The sequence below is a fragment of the Sinocyclocheilus rhinocerous genome, unplaced genomic scaffold, assembly GCF_001515625.1.
Source record: "Sinocyclocheilus rhinocerous isolate Xijiao unplaced genomic scaffold, SAMN03320098_v1.1 scaffold1938, whole genome shotgun sequence".
In the NCBI taxonomy this organism is placed as follows: Eukaryota; Metazoa; Chordata; class Actinopteri; order Cypriniformes; family Cyprinidae; genus Sinocyclocheilus; species Sinocyclocheilus rhinocerous.
Genome location: NW_015629065.1, coordinates 700881 through 716977, shown reverse-complemented (window position 1 = coordinate 716977; position 16097 = coordinate 700881). Strand labels below are relative to the sequence as shown.

At 43.4% G+C, this 16097-nt stretch overlaps 1 protein-coding gene across 3 annotated transcripts in view; it reads left to right on the top strand.

Moving 5' to 3' along the window:
- tle3a (TLE family member 3, transcriptional corepressor a) overlaps window positions 1-13727 on the top strand; it is a 32263-nt gene extending 18536 nt beyond the window's left edge. For 2 of the 3 annotated variants that reach the window (XM_016550514.1, XM_016550512.1), the window contains exons 8-21: window positions 2206-2407; window positions 2912-2919; window positions 5159-5281; window positions 5374-5424; window positions 5556-5708; window positions 6372-6501; window positions 6807-6970; window positions 8111-8184; window positions 8440-8689; window positions 8866-9113; window positions 9218-9365; window positions 9701-9851; window positions 11857-11933; window positions 12347-13727. In XM_016550514.1, the coding sequence (XP_016406000.1) occupies window positions 2206-2407; window positions 2912-2919; window positions 5159-5281; window positions 5374-5424; window positions 5556-5708; window positions 6372-6501; window positions 6807-6970; window positions 8111-8184; window positions 8440-8689; window positions 8866-9113; window positions 9218-9365; window positions 9701-9851; window positions 11857-11933; window positions 12347-12454 (1887 nt within the window). In that variant the 3' untranslated portion in view covers window positions 12455-13727. The remainder of the gene's footprint in view (window positions 1-2205; window positions 2408-2911; window positions 2920-5158; window positions 5282-5373; window positions 5425-5555; window positions 5709-6371; window positions 6502-6806; window positions 6971-8110; window positions 8185-8439; window positions 8690-8865; window positions 9114-9217; window positions 9366-9700; window positions 9852-11856; window positions 11934-12346) is intronic. The other variant, XM_016550513.1, reaches the window with a different exon arrangement.
- Window positions 13728-16097: the final 2370 nt, after the last annotated feature.

Here is a 16097-nt window from a genome sequence, read left to right as displayed (position 1 = left end):
TTTGCCCACATGCAAAAAAAAAAAAACCATGGATATATAATTGTTTTATGTTGCCCAGCCTTTTGCAGTGGATCATCTGCTGTGGATGTATTGATAGATCTCTATTAAGACTGCCCCTGCTTGTGCTGTGGGCCCAATTAATTGTGTTTGTGGCCAAGAGGACGAATCATGGGGCTTTGTTTTTGAAATCCCTCAGGCCTGCATGTTGCATGGTTACAGCACTAAACTCAGTATGGGGTTGCTTAACATACACACCTGAGACTAGAAGCAGGCGCTTGTCTGATTTAGCCACTTATCTTTTTTTATATGTCCATTGTTAATTGTTCACACTAGGCCTGCGTTCATTGTTTTGCTGTAAGAGGGAGAGATTAGCACCAGTTGAGACTGTCTTTATGCAGGAATATTAAATTACTGGAGACATTTTATTTCTTTATTTTCTTGTCTTCATGGCCAGGTCTCTAAAGAGGGTTCTCTTATTGTCCATGCATATTACACATCAGTGGCTCATTAGCTGGAATGAGCAGGGAGGGTTCTCCCCCATGAATCAAAGGCTTCTTTAATTTCCCATGTGGTCAGTCGTCATCTCTGAAGCCACACACACTAACCCCCTCCCCTCTTTTTTTTTTTATTATTTTAATTTTTTTTACTAGCAGTTCATTTCACTTCCTGACACATCCACACAAACACCCTAGCACCAACACTGTTTCTGTCTTACAATCACTCACTTCCACTCTTGTCTCACTATCTCTCCTTTTCTCTTGCCCTTTCACTCTCTCTTCAAGTACATGCGCCCACCACCCACGCTCAGTGCCTCAGTACACACACACCTCACTCACACACTCCCTTATCACATCTCTTCACAGATCCACACTCTGAGGCACAGCTCATAATTGGCTTGGCAGCTCTGTTTTGTTGGGGAGGGTAAGGTTGCAGGTTCAAATCCCAAGCGGAGCACTTTTATATACCATTCGCTCTCCTGCCAATCTCAAAGGTCCCAAGTCTCAATATACAGCCAGCTGTGCAAATAATCCGCAAAGCTGTTTGCAATTATACTCACCCCAAATAAGGACCTGTGATGGACATCTTAATAATGATTTACCCACTGGAAAGGGCAAGCTTTTGGAGCATTCCAGACTTATAAATAAGCCTTTAGTGTTGATATTTACTTATGGCATGGCATTAATGACCTGCTGATAATTCTGAAAGGTTGTACCACCGTGATCGCCATACATAGCCAATAACACCTACCCTTTCCACGTCAAGCGGGAACAAAACATGTCAGGATTCTGGAAGAATGATCGTAAAGGGTCATTGATTGACTGGTGAGGTCTGTGAAAAGTTAGGCGGTGTGTGCTCTAACAGCCATTTAAATAATTCATTCTTCCTGTGGACACTAATAAATTGTGGAGGCTGGGATTTTTTTTATGTTGTTTTCTCTTTACTGGTGGCTCTGCTAAGTATTATTTAACCTTGCTTTAAGCTGCTTGCTTCCCATGCTGAGTGGTTTTTAACTCTCATCAGTTTCCTCCAAGCTTTTCAAATATTGATGGAGGTATTGGAAGCTTGAAATCATGCCAAAACAGGACCCCTTGCTTTTGGCTGCCGCCGCCACTCAACAAGCTTGCGCACACACAAAGGCTGAGCCCAGCTGCTGTTGGAGTGGTGTTTAAAGTTTGGTTTTCTCGAGTGACTCATACTTTGTGTAATAACCAGACCCAAATGTGAGGGAGTAAATATAGCTGTCCAGCGTTTTGATGGGGCTAAGGAGCAGGTGGTGTTAAGCCAATGAGCTGACAGCATTCCAACGCCTGCTGTCTTTTAACTGTATCTTAAATAGGGCTTGACGACTCTCTTTTGGAGAGTGTGTGAGTGTGAGAGTTTTATTACTTAATGAGTGAATTTACATGTTTTTTGTATGATATTCCACAGAGTTTGTTACAGTTGAGCAGGAAACCTGAAATATAAACTGACTAGATCCACAACACTCCCAAGATTTTATATTTTCAGGTTAAGATCCAAGCAACGTAATGACTGTTTTGTTTGCAGGATCCTCAAATATGACTTGCATGTACGTGAGGATATAAATATCCCCGTGCCACCACCTGTGCTTCGGAATTGGACACCCAGAAGCCGTGTGTTTAGTTTGTGGCATGGATTTCTCTACTTTTTTCCCCTCTGGCTCACTTGTTGTATGTCTCTCCACAGCAGCAGCAGCTCCAGGCCCAGCACCTCTCTCACGCTGCCCACGGCCCCATGGCTTTACCTCCCCACCCTTCTGCCCTTCAGCCACCAGGAATCCCGTCAGCCACCGGCTCTGGCTCAGGCCTACTTGCTCTGGGAGCCCTGGGAAGTCAGCCACACTTGCCAGTGAAGGATGAAAAAAACCACCATGACCTAGAGCACCGAGGTAAGGAGCAGACACACACACACACACTGCTCTCATTTAAAGCCAAGAAAGTGGAACATTAGTCGCTCAGCCATATAGACCTCTTGTGTGAATCAAACGCTTGTTTCATAACACCCAAACCCCCCCACCCTGTTCATTATTACAACTCTTATAGACTGATGACATTATTGACCTTCTTAGGTTTGCTTTATAAGAGTACGCTACTCTCGTGGCTTGCCATTTAAGGATGTAGCCTATTTTCAGGAAAGAACTGAGAGTGTATAAAGCGATTGAACATAGACATGATGCTCTATGTGACTTGAATGAATTGGCAAGGTTAATAAAGGATGCATGCTAATGGTTTGCTACCTGTATTGTGTACATTACAGACATATTCTACCTGCTGATGAAATCTACTCTTATCTCTGATTGTCAGTCGGTCAGGGTAACTGACTTTTGTTTATCTCTGTTTTGTCTTGCCGTTCTGCCTGTCTTTCAACACCAACCGGGGTCTGCTGACTACAGAGAGCACGGTGAGTATCAGGTTTCCTGTTGTCCTCTTCCTCTTAATAGTTCTGTTCCAAAACCTAGTTAGCTGCAACTCTGACATAGACAGCAACTCTGCATGGGAGATTTGATTCAGTTGTTTGGAGTAAGCATGTTGCTAAACATTGGATAATGTAATGATAATACTTTTCTGTATTGAATGAGATATGACTGTACATTTAATACATGTTTTCTCAGTTTGTCCACCATTTTGGTTTTATTTAGTATTTGGCTTAAAATAAAGTGTCTTAGGAAGCGACGTAATTAAGTTGCATAGTGTTTTGAACAGCCTTCATGTCAGGAGCGCACCTTAAATGATGCTTTAATGTTGCCTCCGTAGGCAGCTCACTAGGTTTTGAAACGGAGCAAATATGTCTTAGTTTTACTGGGTGAAAAACACCTCTTGGCCCATTTCATGCCTAAGAAAATTTCCATTAATGTAAATGTCAAGTAAGATCCTTCATCCTGAAGCACACGCAACTCGTGCACGAAATGGTAATCTGCATTCATTAAAATGACTAATAGAGAAACAAGCTTTTTATGAAATAAGCACTCGCATGTCTCCGCTGATGGGAAATGACTCGTATTACAGCGCACAGATTAGTGCGGCTCTATAATTTTATCACAATTAAAGAAGACTACGTCGACTCCCTCCCTCCTTTGTGGGATTTATTTTATCCCTCTCCCGTCCTACCCACCCCTCCGCTATCTCCACTTGTTTACCGCTCCTCTCCGCTCTCTTTTGCTAACGCGATAAATATGTATGAGCACAGGCGCAGGAATTGTTTTCCTCCCTCTCATCTCCGTGGCCTTGTAAAAGGCATTTATTCGACAGGGCTTAAATCTCTCTGATGGCTGATTGTGGCCGTGAGATTGGGTTTCTGCTTGCCCGGCGAGGCCTGAATGGTTGCAGTCATGTCTGACGGAAGGGGAGCTACTCTGGCGGTTAGCAGTCCAGGCGCTGTTGTGTATTTGCTGCTGCCGTTGTCTAAGGTCATCTGATATCACGCTGGTGACTCTCCTTAATGAGTCACGCTAAGCATCTCTTTAGAAGGTCAGACATCATGCAACGAGAGCGAGAGAGACAGAGACTATTGGGCGTTCGGCCCAGTCTGCTACTTCATCTTCTCAGCTTAGTTTCCTTTTACGCTTCCAGTGATCTGGCCGTATTTTCCCTCTGTGAATCTTGTTGCCTCACACCGAGTGAAGGCTCTTGGGACGCGATGAGTAAAGCTCTAGGAGCGGGATTGTTTCGAGAAAGTGCCCAGTGAGCACTCAAAGTCCTGTTGCATATGGAGCATGCTTGCTAAATACTATGAATTCATGAAATATTCTTACAACGCGTTATTGTGAGTATGGACAGTGGCCACAGACAGAGTCGCCCACCATTTCCTGTGGATATAAGTCCCTTTTTCCATTCGTCCGCCCTGTAGTCATCATCTACCGGGACTGCGCAAAGTGCTGAGGGAAGGGGACTGGGGATGTCCAAACATGCTAAAGGAATCAATGACCATTACATGCTCTCACACACACAGCCAGAGTTGGACTTCTCACAGATAATGGGCTGTTGTTTGACACTAACGTGCTGCTCATGTCTTCTTGAAGCTGTTTGTCATCTTTTTTAGAAGATGGAGGGAGTGATTTGGGGGAAGGAAGGGAGAGTGGTGGGGCAGTGAAAACAAGCCCCTCTTTGGTCTGGTTAACTGCGTCTACTCTGTAGTGCAGCCAGCACATTTTTCTGTGTTTAGTCTACTGTGGGTTGTTAGATATGGCTTGGCGAGTCTCACTGTATTATGTTAGGCCTGTTTTGGGTTTTCGAGTTGGATAGCTGGAATGGATAAATCGCTTTTGGCTTTTTAAGTGTGTGGTTTTGGAGTGATAAGAATGTCCTTTTTTTTTCTCCTTGCTGTTGACTTCTCAGCTTGGATCTCCTTCAGATCCAACAGCTGTGAAGTACCTGTCATTGTAATGGTAATTGTTTTTGACTCTGAACTCAAATAATTCATTTGTCACCAGAAATAAACTGGAATCAGGTTTGGATATAAATATCTTGTGCTGAAAGGAGTTGATGGGGCCTATAGGGTATTTTCAAAGCAATTTGGAGGTCTTATGGAACAAAACACCCATTAAAACCACCCATAGATCTGCATGTATAGATGAAAGAGTTGGGTTAAAGTCTGCAGTCTGTTGGCACTCTTTAATATTTCCCTTTTTTCTCCTCCTCAGAACAACTCTATTTCTCCATCAGACAGTCTGCGCACAACCAGCGAGAAACACCGCGGCTCCTCTGATTATAGCTTGGACTCCAAGAAACGCAAAGTGGAAGACAAGGACAGCATGAGCCGATATGTGAGTAATGTGACATGAACTTGTGATGCAAGATTCTTCTGTAACAAAATCCCAAAATGGGATACTAACTAGTGGGCTCGTTGTGTTTTCAGGACAGTGATGGAGACAAAAGTGATGATCTGGTGGTTGATGTTTCCAACGAGGTGAGAAACACATTTTATGTTACATCTAAATCACTAGAAATTGTGCTTTTATTAATTCAACTGCAATGTTATCAGCTTACATATTTTATTTTTGACATTTAACTCATTCCTGTTTTATTTTTGTGCTCTAGGACCCTGCCACGCCCAGAGGCAGCCCTGCCCACTCCCCTCCTGAGAATGGCATAGATAAACCCCGCCCAGCAAAGAAGGATACGCCCAACAGCCCCGCCTCTGTGGCCTCCTCCGGCAGCACCCCCTCCTCTAAAAACAAGGAGCACGGCCATGTACGGCTCGCTCTCTCACTCACACTCACACACACACACACACACACACAGGCTACATTTAATACCGAATGCTGCATTTACGTGTATCAGCTCTATTTATCCGGATTTTGCTACTGTAATAATAGGCGGCGGTGCATATAAGATTTGATAGAATCTGGGTCTGTGTCATTGAAGCAGAATTATAGGATATGTTTGAGGAAAAGGTTTTGATGGGAGGGGGCAGCTAGGGAAGCTTGAACACCCTGTGATCTTCTACTTTCTAATGGCTCAGGAGTGAATGTCTGTTTCCCAGCCTCAGCTTTAAATACATCTGTAAATGTCAGGGATAATGCATTTCCATAGCTGGATCAGTCGTGTCTTCCCTGCTAATAACTCAATGCGTTTAACCATTCTGGGCCTCTGCATAAAAAAAAAAAGATTAGAGGGAGAAGCGAGGGAAGGATAAAACGAGCCTCATCTTCATTGTAGCAGTAATGGGTTTGGGGATAAATAGCAGGGTTTATAGTTTCGTTGGAGTAGTGAGTTTGTCAGAATTGGATTGGATTAGGTTCTGCCGGCACTTAAATCTTCTGCCTGGATGCTGCCTCGTTTGGGGGGATTTTAACTCTGTTTTCTCTCTCTCTCTTTCTCTCTTCTCCTCCCTCTCTTCTTTCTCATCTACAGAATGACAAATCCTCCACGCCTGGTCTCAAGTCCAACACCCCCACGCCTCGTAATGATGCCCCCACCCCGGGTACCAGCACCACCCCGGGGCTGCGGCCCATCCTAGGCAAGCCTCCAATGGAAGCTCTTGGTGAGTTCATAATCAGCGTCCACAGAGATGTTGTTTCACTCTATACCATCACCTCCTGCAAGCATAAAGCGCAAATATTGTAAGCAAAAGAGAGCTCTTTGCATATGGAAATAATCCAAAGCTTCAACAAATTTTTAGGCTTGCCTTTTTAACAGAGCTTAAAGCAGCTTTCATAAAATTCATCTTTGAAGCAGCTCAGTGTAGGCAGGTCTTTGAGATTTATCTCCCTGCTCCCGAGTTCAGCTCCTTTCCCCGTGGTTGACTGTTGCTGATTTATGATTGGCTGTGTGTCTCTGTGTTTGCAGCCGCCCCTGCTCTGCGCACCCCCCTCTCTTACCCAACTCCCTTTGCCATGATGAGCCACCATGAGATGAATGGTTCTCTGACCAGCCCTGGAGTCTATGCTGGCCTTCACATCTCTCCTCAGATGAGTGCGGCCGCTGTTGCTGCCTACGGACGCTCGCCCATGGTGAGTATTTGTGTTTATGTATGTGAAAAAGCACCTTCAAAGTAGGGGTGCAGAAAAAAACATTTACAGATACATCATGATCCTGGATCTTTCTGGAAGCATTCACAATTGGATTTTTGAATTGATCATCAATATGGTCTTTAAAAACAACATTTATGGTTGCTTTAATATGGAAACAAAACAAAAGCTGAATTAGTTATTGTATCTGCTTATTCTGCTTGATTGGCAGGTCAGAGCAGGCATATTTTTTAAACATGATATTGGGCAACGGGCCACCTAAACTCCCAAAGATTTGTGCCGCTGTGTTGCAGTTGAAAAATTGAGATGTATTGAGAATTTTTTTGGAATCAGATTGTGACTCCCTGAAACAAAATTGAATCAAATACTGAGGTGCCTAAAGATTCCTAACCTCTACTCCAAAGTAGGCCCCACCTTACCTTTCTCTCCCAATTTCTTCCTCTCATTTTTTTTTATTTTCGTATTTGATTTCAATCTCTCTCTTACACCCAAAGCCCCCAACCTGAGAGTGGAGGGAGAGCGTGGGGTGATGTAGTGTGTGTGACTGGGTGTGAAATGAGCATTACATTGACTGGGCTCTCAGGCTACCTGACTGCCTGCTGTCTGATTGCTTCATCCTTTCAGCTAAATGAAGGAGCAGGGCATGAATCATTCCTCTGTGGCTGAATGTTTGGTTTTGCAGTATACATTGATCAAGTCAAGTTAAAGGAATAGTTCACCCTACAAAAATCTAAATAGTCATACTTACCCTTATGTTGTTCCAAAACTGTGAAAGGCCTAGGTGAAAATAGTACTGGATGTTTTTTTCTGTGCATAAACAAGTGGGCACTGAGGCTTTCAAGCTTCAAAAAATGCAACAAAAATGATCAAAATGGCACATTGGGCTTCTGAAGCCAGAAGTAGCGCTTTGAACTAGATTCAAAAGTGTATCACACTCACTGACCCTGTAAACTTAATCAAATTAATTGAAAAACAATGATACATTTTTCCACACACAGCTATTGTATGGTTTACATAGGGCACACAGGGTTATAATGTGTAATTTATGCTTGTGGTGTTTGTAATGTTTGTTTTAATACAGATCACTGCTCTAATGCTGCATGTTTTGTTTTGTTTCTGTAGGCGGGTTTCGAGCATCCTCATATGAGAGCTCCCGGCCTCCCTGCCAGCCTCACCTCAATCTCTGGAGGAAAACCGTAAGTGTCCAACATAGATTAAATGATCGTGACTAACTCGTAGCCGCACTAGACCGGTCTCTTTCCCCACACTATTTATGTAAGAGTTCTGCGAGAGTGCTTAAGAGCACAACCTTTTCCACCTCTTAATACCTCATTTCAGACTACTTACTCATATTGCTGTAATTGATTTAATTAACCCACTTCAATCAGTACGCTGTTGACTACTAGATTACTAAAGAGGTCTCTCTCTCTCTCTGTCTGTCGCTCTCTCAGAGCCTACTCTTTTCACGTCAGCGCTGACGGACAGATGCAGCCTGTGCCCTTCCCTCCAGATGCTCTCATTGGTCCGGGGATCCCACGCCACGCCCGTCAGATTAACACACTCAGTCATGGAGAGGTGGTGTGTGCTGTGACTATAAGCAATCCCACTCGCCATGTATACACTGGTGGCAAGGGCTGTGTTAAGATCTGGGACATCAGTCAGCCTGGAAGCAAGAGTCCAGTGTCTCAACTAGACTGCCTGGTAAGGGCCAAAGACGTACTTACTATAACTACTGTTTTTATTATAGTAATAATACTCTACATGCTACTAGCCCCTTTTTAGTTGCTTCTAAAAAGTAACAATTTGTTAGAATAATGTTGGAAGTCCAGATGTTTGGAAAATCTTCTCACATATTGTTTTTTTTTTTCCATCTACAGAACAGGGACAACTATATTCGGTCCTGTAAGCTGTTGCCTGATGGTCGCACTCTTATCGTCGGAGGTGAGGCTAGCACTCTGACCATTTGGGATCTTGCCTCCCAGACACCCCGCATCAAAGCCGAGCTGACCTCCTCCGCACCGGCCTGCTATGCGCTAGCCATCAGCCCCGACGCCAAGGTGTGCTTCTCCTGCTGCAGCGATGGAAACATTGCCGTTTGGGACCTCCACAACCAGACCCTCGTCAGGTGAGCCTTTTTCAAGATTTCTCTTATGAACTGCATTTTCTTGTTTATCTTTAAGATTTAAAACAGGGCCATTGTCTAAACCCTTAATTTTTTTTTATTTGCAGGCAATTCCAAGGCCACACAGACGGTGCCAGCTGCATTGACATCTCCCATGATGGCACCAAGCTCTGGACGGGTGGCCTTGACAACACAGTCCGCTCCTGGGACCTGAGAGAGGGGCGGCAACTCCAACAGCATGACTTCACATCTCAGGTTTGGCCACAGCACAAGGACTTTCCATGATGGAGCTTTATGAAATGGAAGTAGAGACAGATCTCTTCTTCTTCTGAGTTATCAGATTATTTAAAAAAAATGTAGGGACTTGGTTAGATGCATCAGTTGTTGACTGGAGTTTAAGATTTGGCCATTACATTCCAAAATGGAGCACCATAGATCAGTCTATCAGTTTCACAACATGTATACATGGATGAATCGTTCACGATAAGATATATAACATTCATTAATCAAACAAATGGTGAATTTTAATTTCATACTGACTTGAGTGCAAAGTAGTGGTGCTCAACTTGTGTCTGTTCCCCGAAACGCAGATCTTCTCTCTGGGCTACTGTCCTACGGGAGAGTGGCTGGCTGTCGGCATGGAAAGCAGCAATGTGGAGGTGCTCCACCACACCAAACCTGACAAGTACCAGCTGCACCTTCACGAGAGCTGCGTTCTCTCTCTCAAGTTTGCCTACTGTGGTAAGTGACTGATTCAAGGTTCACGCAATGAATGTAGGCACTCTGTACTTATCTCCACTAGAGCTTTGGCACTCTTTTGAAGTTATACGCCGACGCTTCTGTACAGCACAATAGGGGTGCTCCGATTGATCGGCTACCGATCACTATCGGCCAATAATCGCTTTGGGATATTTGATCGGCAGTCTCTATAAAGGCCGATCTCATAAACCGATCTCAAGCTGATGACGCGCCTGCTGTGAGAGATTTTGCATGACATGCTGAGGCACCGTCTCAGTCTCTGTCTGGCGCGGGTGAAATAATTAAATGCTGAAGGTGAGGTACAATTCATATTTCTTCATTAAATAACTTATAAAGTAATTTGAAAACTTTCTGTGAGACATAATTTCACAAACAGCGTGAATGAATCACTGCGCGTGCTCTCTCTTTCTCTCTCAAAATGCGCAAATGGCTTCAAATCACATCGCGTCTGCACTATAAGCGAGCTGCACAGTTGACACAGGAATTGTCACTTGCACAATCGAGTCAGTGTCGCGTCACATCGTCACTAAAGTGTACAAAAAAAAAGCATTACTTTTTAATTCTTGCCAGTGTTTAAACCATTCTCGCGTGCTCTCCTGGAGACTGAGCGCTTATGCACACTCGGAAGCACACACACATATCGTCAGGTTCACATTACTCCGTTTGCAGTGCGTATACGGTGCGTATTTTTCCGCGCTCATGTTAATGGAAATCGTTCACACTGCACACGGTTGCGGTCCAGGAGCGGTGCGTCTGCAGCAGTGCAGAGATCGTTTCCGCACCGAGTCTATTTTTGCTGTGCTGGACGCACTGAATTAAAGTAACAGCGCATTGTTTGCGGTAAATATGAACATGGATTGACACGAAAATGTAGTAATTATACCATAAATACATGTAATTAAAGTCTATTGTGTTTCACAGTCAACATATAGGCTATGACTTTTTGGTTAGGTTTAAAGGAAAAGAGCACTTTTAGATAAACAAGGCAATAATAGATGGCACTTGTGGAGGTAGGAAAACAAAGTTCATGAACCGCAGGATTGCTTGTATTAAAGATTTAAATGCAAAAGAAAAGCCAGTAGAGCTGACTGCTTCCGTCTATGGTAAGTTTTAATTTAGAATGTTTGTGATAATGTAAGAAAAGTAGTTTAAATGTTTTGCCACTTGCTTGAGCAACTCAATATATAAATCTAAAAGTAAATGCAAAAGTAAAAAGCATTGAATAATGTGTTTCTTATATTTATTGCATTTAAACACAAAAGATTCTATTACTGTACTGTGTAAAAAAAAAAAATTTTTAAAAAAAGAATCACAATGCTGAAAAAGCTTTTTCAGTTACAATGTTTGGATTTGAAATCAAAATGGATAAATGTTGTGTTAGTTGTAAACAGCCATGGATCAGTTGCAGACGCCTGTGTGAAAGCACAGTGAGCACCTGCTGCTTCTGCATCGCTTGCGTACCGCACATGAACTGCACTGCAAATGGAGTATGTGTGAACCTGGTGTAAAAGGCCATCTCACATACAGCTCACGAAATCAGGCTTGTGCTGTGTGTAAGCTATTGTGCAACAATTGCAAGATTGTAAAGACAAAAATGCAGTGCATGATCAAACATTTAGGTGAGATAAATATATATTTTTGAAAAATGTCTAAAAAATGCCTCCCTCCACCCCTCAAATTAAAAAATCCCCCTCACAAGAGTCACCTAAGAGGGGAATTCATTTTCAAAAATGAAATTCAGGCCCTGAATAAATGTCTAAAAATCTTGATTGGAAGGCTTTAAAAAGATCGGTATCTGTGATCGGCAGATATTGCTTTCTGTGATCGGTGATCGGCCTCAAAAATCCTGATCGGAGCACCCCTACAGCACAACATCCGACAGAACCTTAACTGTCCTTTTCTGCTAGGCTGTCTTTTATTTGGCTTTCTGTGCATATCTCCTGTACTCTGAACGGACCTCTAATTACGTTTGATTTCCCTTGACAAGGTAAATGGTTCGTGAGCACTGGGAAGGACAATCTGTTGAATGCATGGAGGACTCCCTACGGCGCCAGCATATTCCAGGTACAGAGATCAATACAGACTGTCTGCAGGAAATGTGTGGGCTGCCTGAGTCAGTAGAAAGGGCACAGTGACCGCTGGCTGACAGGCCAGGCCTCGATCAGCGGAAATGGGCTGGAGTATGTCATTAACGCTGGGTCCTGACCACTTAGTGCGGATGTGGGTCTGCGCGTGTAGTTCGCATCTACCAGTTTAAGAGTAAATAATGATAACCCTTCAAGTGTTTATGACTGAAGGGGCTCAGCATGGACGCTAATGCATCGTTAGGTGGGGGGGAGAAGTGCTTATGTATACAGCTGTCAGCATTTTCTTTGAGTAGTAGACGATGTCGGAAGAGTTTTGTGCAGGCCCTTTTGAAATTAATATTCAAATCTTTTTATTTCGCCAGATTTACTGTGGCTTTTTTCTCCTTGTAGTCAAAGGAATCATCCTCAGTCCTGAGCTGTGACATATCAGCCGATGACAAGTACATTGTTACAGGCTCTGGAGACAAGAAGGCCACTGTGTATGAAGTGATCTACTAGACTGAGAGGTAACAGACTGGAGCAGCTCAAGCCTCTGGAGAAGGAAGGGGGGGCACACAACTTCTCACTCCAGTGACTCTCCTAGTCAGACAGGAACAGCCCTTGACTGACTGTCTGTCTCACACTCACTGACTTTTAACTGACTGACCACAGACGTGGAAGAGTGGATGCTGGGGTGACCTGGACTAGGACACAAATGTGCAGCCCTACAGACCCCACACACTCGGCCCAGTTCATATGGCACTAGAGAACACTCGATGTTTCCTTCCTTGCTGTTTTTTTTTTCTTTAAATCTTTCTTTGTTGGATTTTGGTTCTGTTTTTTTCCTCACTATGCAGTGAGAACGTTCCATAATGCATCGTGAAGCAGCGCTTCGTTCTGAAACTTCATCTGTGTGGAGGGTATGTGAAAAGTGTACATAATGGGGTATTAAAATGCCTTTTATAGATTTATATTTTCGTGTCCTGTTACACTTGTGATGGTTCTCTTTCTCTCTCTCGCTCTCATTCTCTCCTTGATGCTTCGTTTCCCGTTCGAGATTTGGAAATTAGATTAAGACGTCTTTTTCTATGAGGATATTCTATTCCATCCCCCCCCTTTGAGAAGTTCATTTTCCAAGCTGACCTTTTATGGAAATCTAATTTACTTTTTTCCCTCCCTCCTGAAAAACAATTTTGAGCTAAATCGCATTACAGAGGCGTTTTTGTAAAATGTCCTGTGGATTTTTTTTGAGTGGCTTAAACCCCATGCAAGGCACCTGAGACTGCATTCGAGGCTCCGTGGGGAGGGGCGGATCAGTTCCCAAACAAACTCGCTGACTGGCCGCTCCGCCTTCCTGCGAGAACAGAGACCTGGATTTTGATATTTACCGATTAGTAGAGGACTACTCTCAAACCTGTGACTTCATTGTGCTGTTGTATGACCAGGACATGACATCTCGTCTTGTAGTGGAAGAATTGGAATTTGGATCAATTGGTTGTCCCCCCGTCCTGAGTCCCAAGTGACATACACTGTGTTTTGTGTGCATAGTGTTCCATATACAGGAAGCACAGAGTAAAATGTCTGCCGGACTGTAACACTCTAGCCTAACGCACAGGCATTTACTTACTGTCCAGCTTGTTTATAGCATCACACTATTAGTATTTCCCTTCCCAAAAATGAGAAAAGAGCTGCAAGAAATGGACACGTCTCAAAAACACACACCAAAGTATGTAGCAAACTGTGTTGTCACTGAAGATATGTACAGTTGTTGATAATTCAATAAACTGTTTTTGTAAAAAATGAAATATTTAAGAATGTCTCAGTGTTGTATACTAGTCTCTGACATTGGCCTGTTCAGTGGGTATTGTAATGGTGCATCAATGGAGAGCTGAACTTCAAGGCACTTGAACGGAAGCATGACGCAAACCCTGCTCTTTGGCCTCTCTCTGAATGTTCTGTTGGTAGTGGAGCGCTCTTATTAGGCGGTCAGCTGAGAGGAATGCCCTCTCCAGCCCTTATTTTCTGTCTGTTTCTCTGTATAGCGAGGGGCTCTCTTTGAGAACTCCATCCCCTCGCCTCTTTAGTGATGTTTTTGTAAGACTATAAAAGCAGAGACGGATGGTTTTGGCTCTGAAACGCTCTCTCTCCACTTTCCTCTGTTCTTTTCCCTCTCTGTAATGCCCCCCCACATAGGCACAAGTGTTCATTTCCTGAGTGCATCTATATAGCAACCCCCGTGCTCTTCTGGAACTTTCTACCTCTCAATCAAGAGGTTGAGGGGCCGTACAGGGATGAAAGCTTTTGCTCCCTCTGAGTGCCTGACACTGGACGAGTGGATGGGCTGTCAGTCGTTTCCGTCCCTTTTCATGTTTTCAACAGATCTGCTGGAGATGGAGACGGCTTTTCATTTACATCTTGTATTTCTTATTGACAATGAAATCAGGTAAGGCTTCAGAGATCTGTGATCTTGATTTCAAGAGAAGCTTGATCTTTGTAGCAGCGGCTTTCATCTGATTGGTGCATGAGAGAGAACATCCGTTTTCAATACTTTTGCCCTGTTTAAATCAAGTTCTGTTTCAAAAACAAGTGAGCTGCTTCTGTAGGCAGAATTTAAAGGTGAGGTCCAGAAATTACGGTTTCAAAAACCTAATATACTTTATTGTGGACAATATTTTTATTTACATCAATTTAAATCAAGTCAAAATGTTTTTAATGATCAGTTTATATCTATGTTAAACTATTTAAAATTTGTGTCCTATAGTTTATTTATATTTATATAGCGGTCAAACATTTGTTATTATCAATGATAAGAACTGCTGCTTAATATATTTGTGGGAACTAAGGTTTTTTCTTTTTTTAAGGAACAACATTAAAATTTATATTTTTTTTTTATGGTCACTTTTGATCAATTTAATGCATTTTACTGGATAAAAGTATTAATATCTTTAAAAAAAATCTTTCTTACTAACCACAAACTTTTAACCGGTAGAGTGTGTCCAATCAGTCACTTCAGGTTCCACTCTAGTTAAGATGCTGCCTATGTGGTCAGCAAGCCACCTCACTAGGTTTTGGGACAAAGTTTCAGTTTCTAATTGACAAACCTCTTATTCTGGATTTAATCCCATCTTGAATGAAGTAGGCTTCTTCTTTTCCAGCCTCACTAGTAACATGATTGCCAATGCCAAACTGGATTTTTCCTGCCCGTTTTATGGTTTTGAAGCCTTTGCTCCTCATACCTTGTTTCTGAGCTTACAGTTTCAGCATTTATGGATATGGATCGTCGGCAACGTACTTCTGCTGGCGTGAAGTTACCTTCTCTTGTAGCCAGTGGAGACGGACGATGTTTCGACTGGCAAGGTTCTGGCACGGGGCTGAAAGACTGTAATAATAGCCTAATCACCTGAGCATTGCCAGGCTTTGGCTTTATCTGGCGTGGATGTGAAAGCCCCTGTGTGTGTGTGATTACAGCTTTTGATCTGGGTAATAATGTCTTTACTGTGGCCCTGTCTGAGCCCTGCGGGCACTGCTCTGCACTAATCCACACAGTGCATTCTAGTGGAATCGCGTTACACAAAGACCACCAGAGTTCTCTCTGCAGAGAGTGGGAAAAAGGGTGGGGGGACGAATGTGGTTGCCATGGAGACAGATCCCTTTTCTCTGCTTTTCAATCTCCCCTCCTCCTTTTCTCTCCCCTCTGCCACCTCCTTGCTCTTTCCCCCCTCTCCATCCCTCTCTCTCTCTCCCGGGACAGATAAGCATGAGGGCAGGTTTCTGTGTTTACTCGACACAGTAGGGCACTCCAATCCCCGAGCAGGGCTGACCCTGATAACACTGCCTGTTACAGCAGCAAACCACTGACAGTTGATAAGCTGCGATGCAGGCATCTCCCTTCCCCTTTCTCCCTGCCCGGGATAACCACAGCTACGCACGCTGTGTTCATTTGGATTAGTATGGATTCAATTGGATTATTCCTCCTGTGTTCAGAATGTTGATGTCCGAAAGCACGGCACTGTTGCTTCCTTTTTTGGAAGGCTGGAAGGATGAGCTAAATGTCATAGTCGAGAATCTGTGTTGAAGTTATCGGCCAACTTTTCCTCATTCCTTTTCCTGGATCGTGTGGTCTAGAAAAGCGGCATTCCGCAGACACCTTGATGTTCTCATG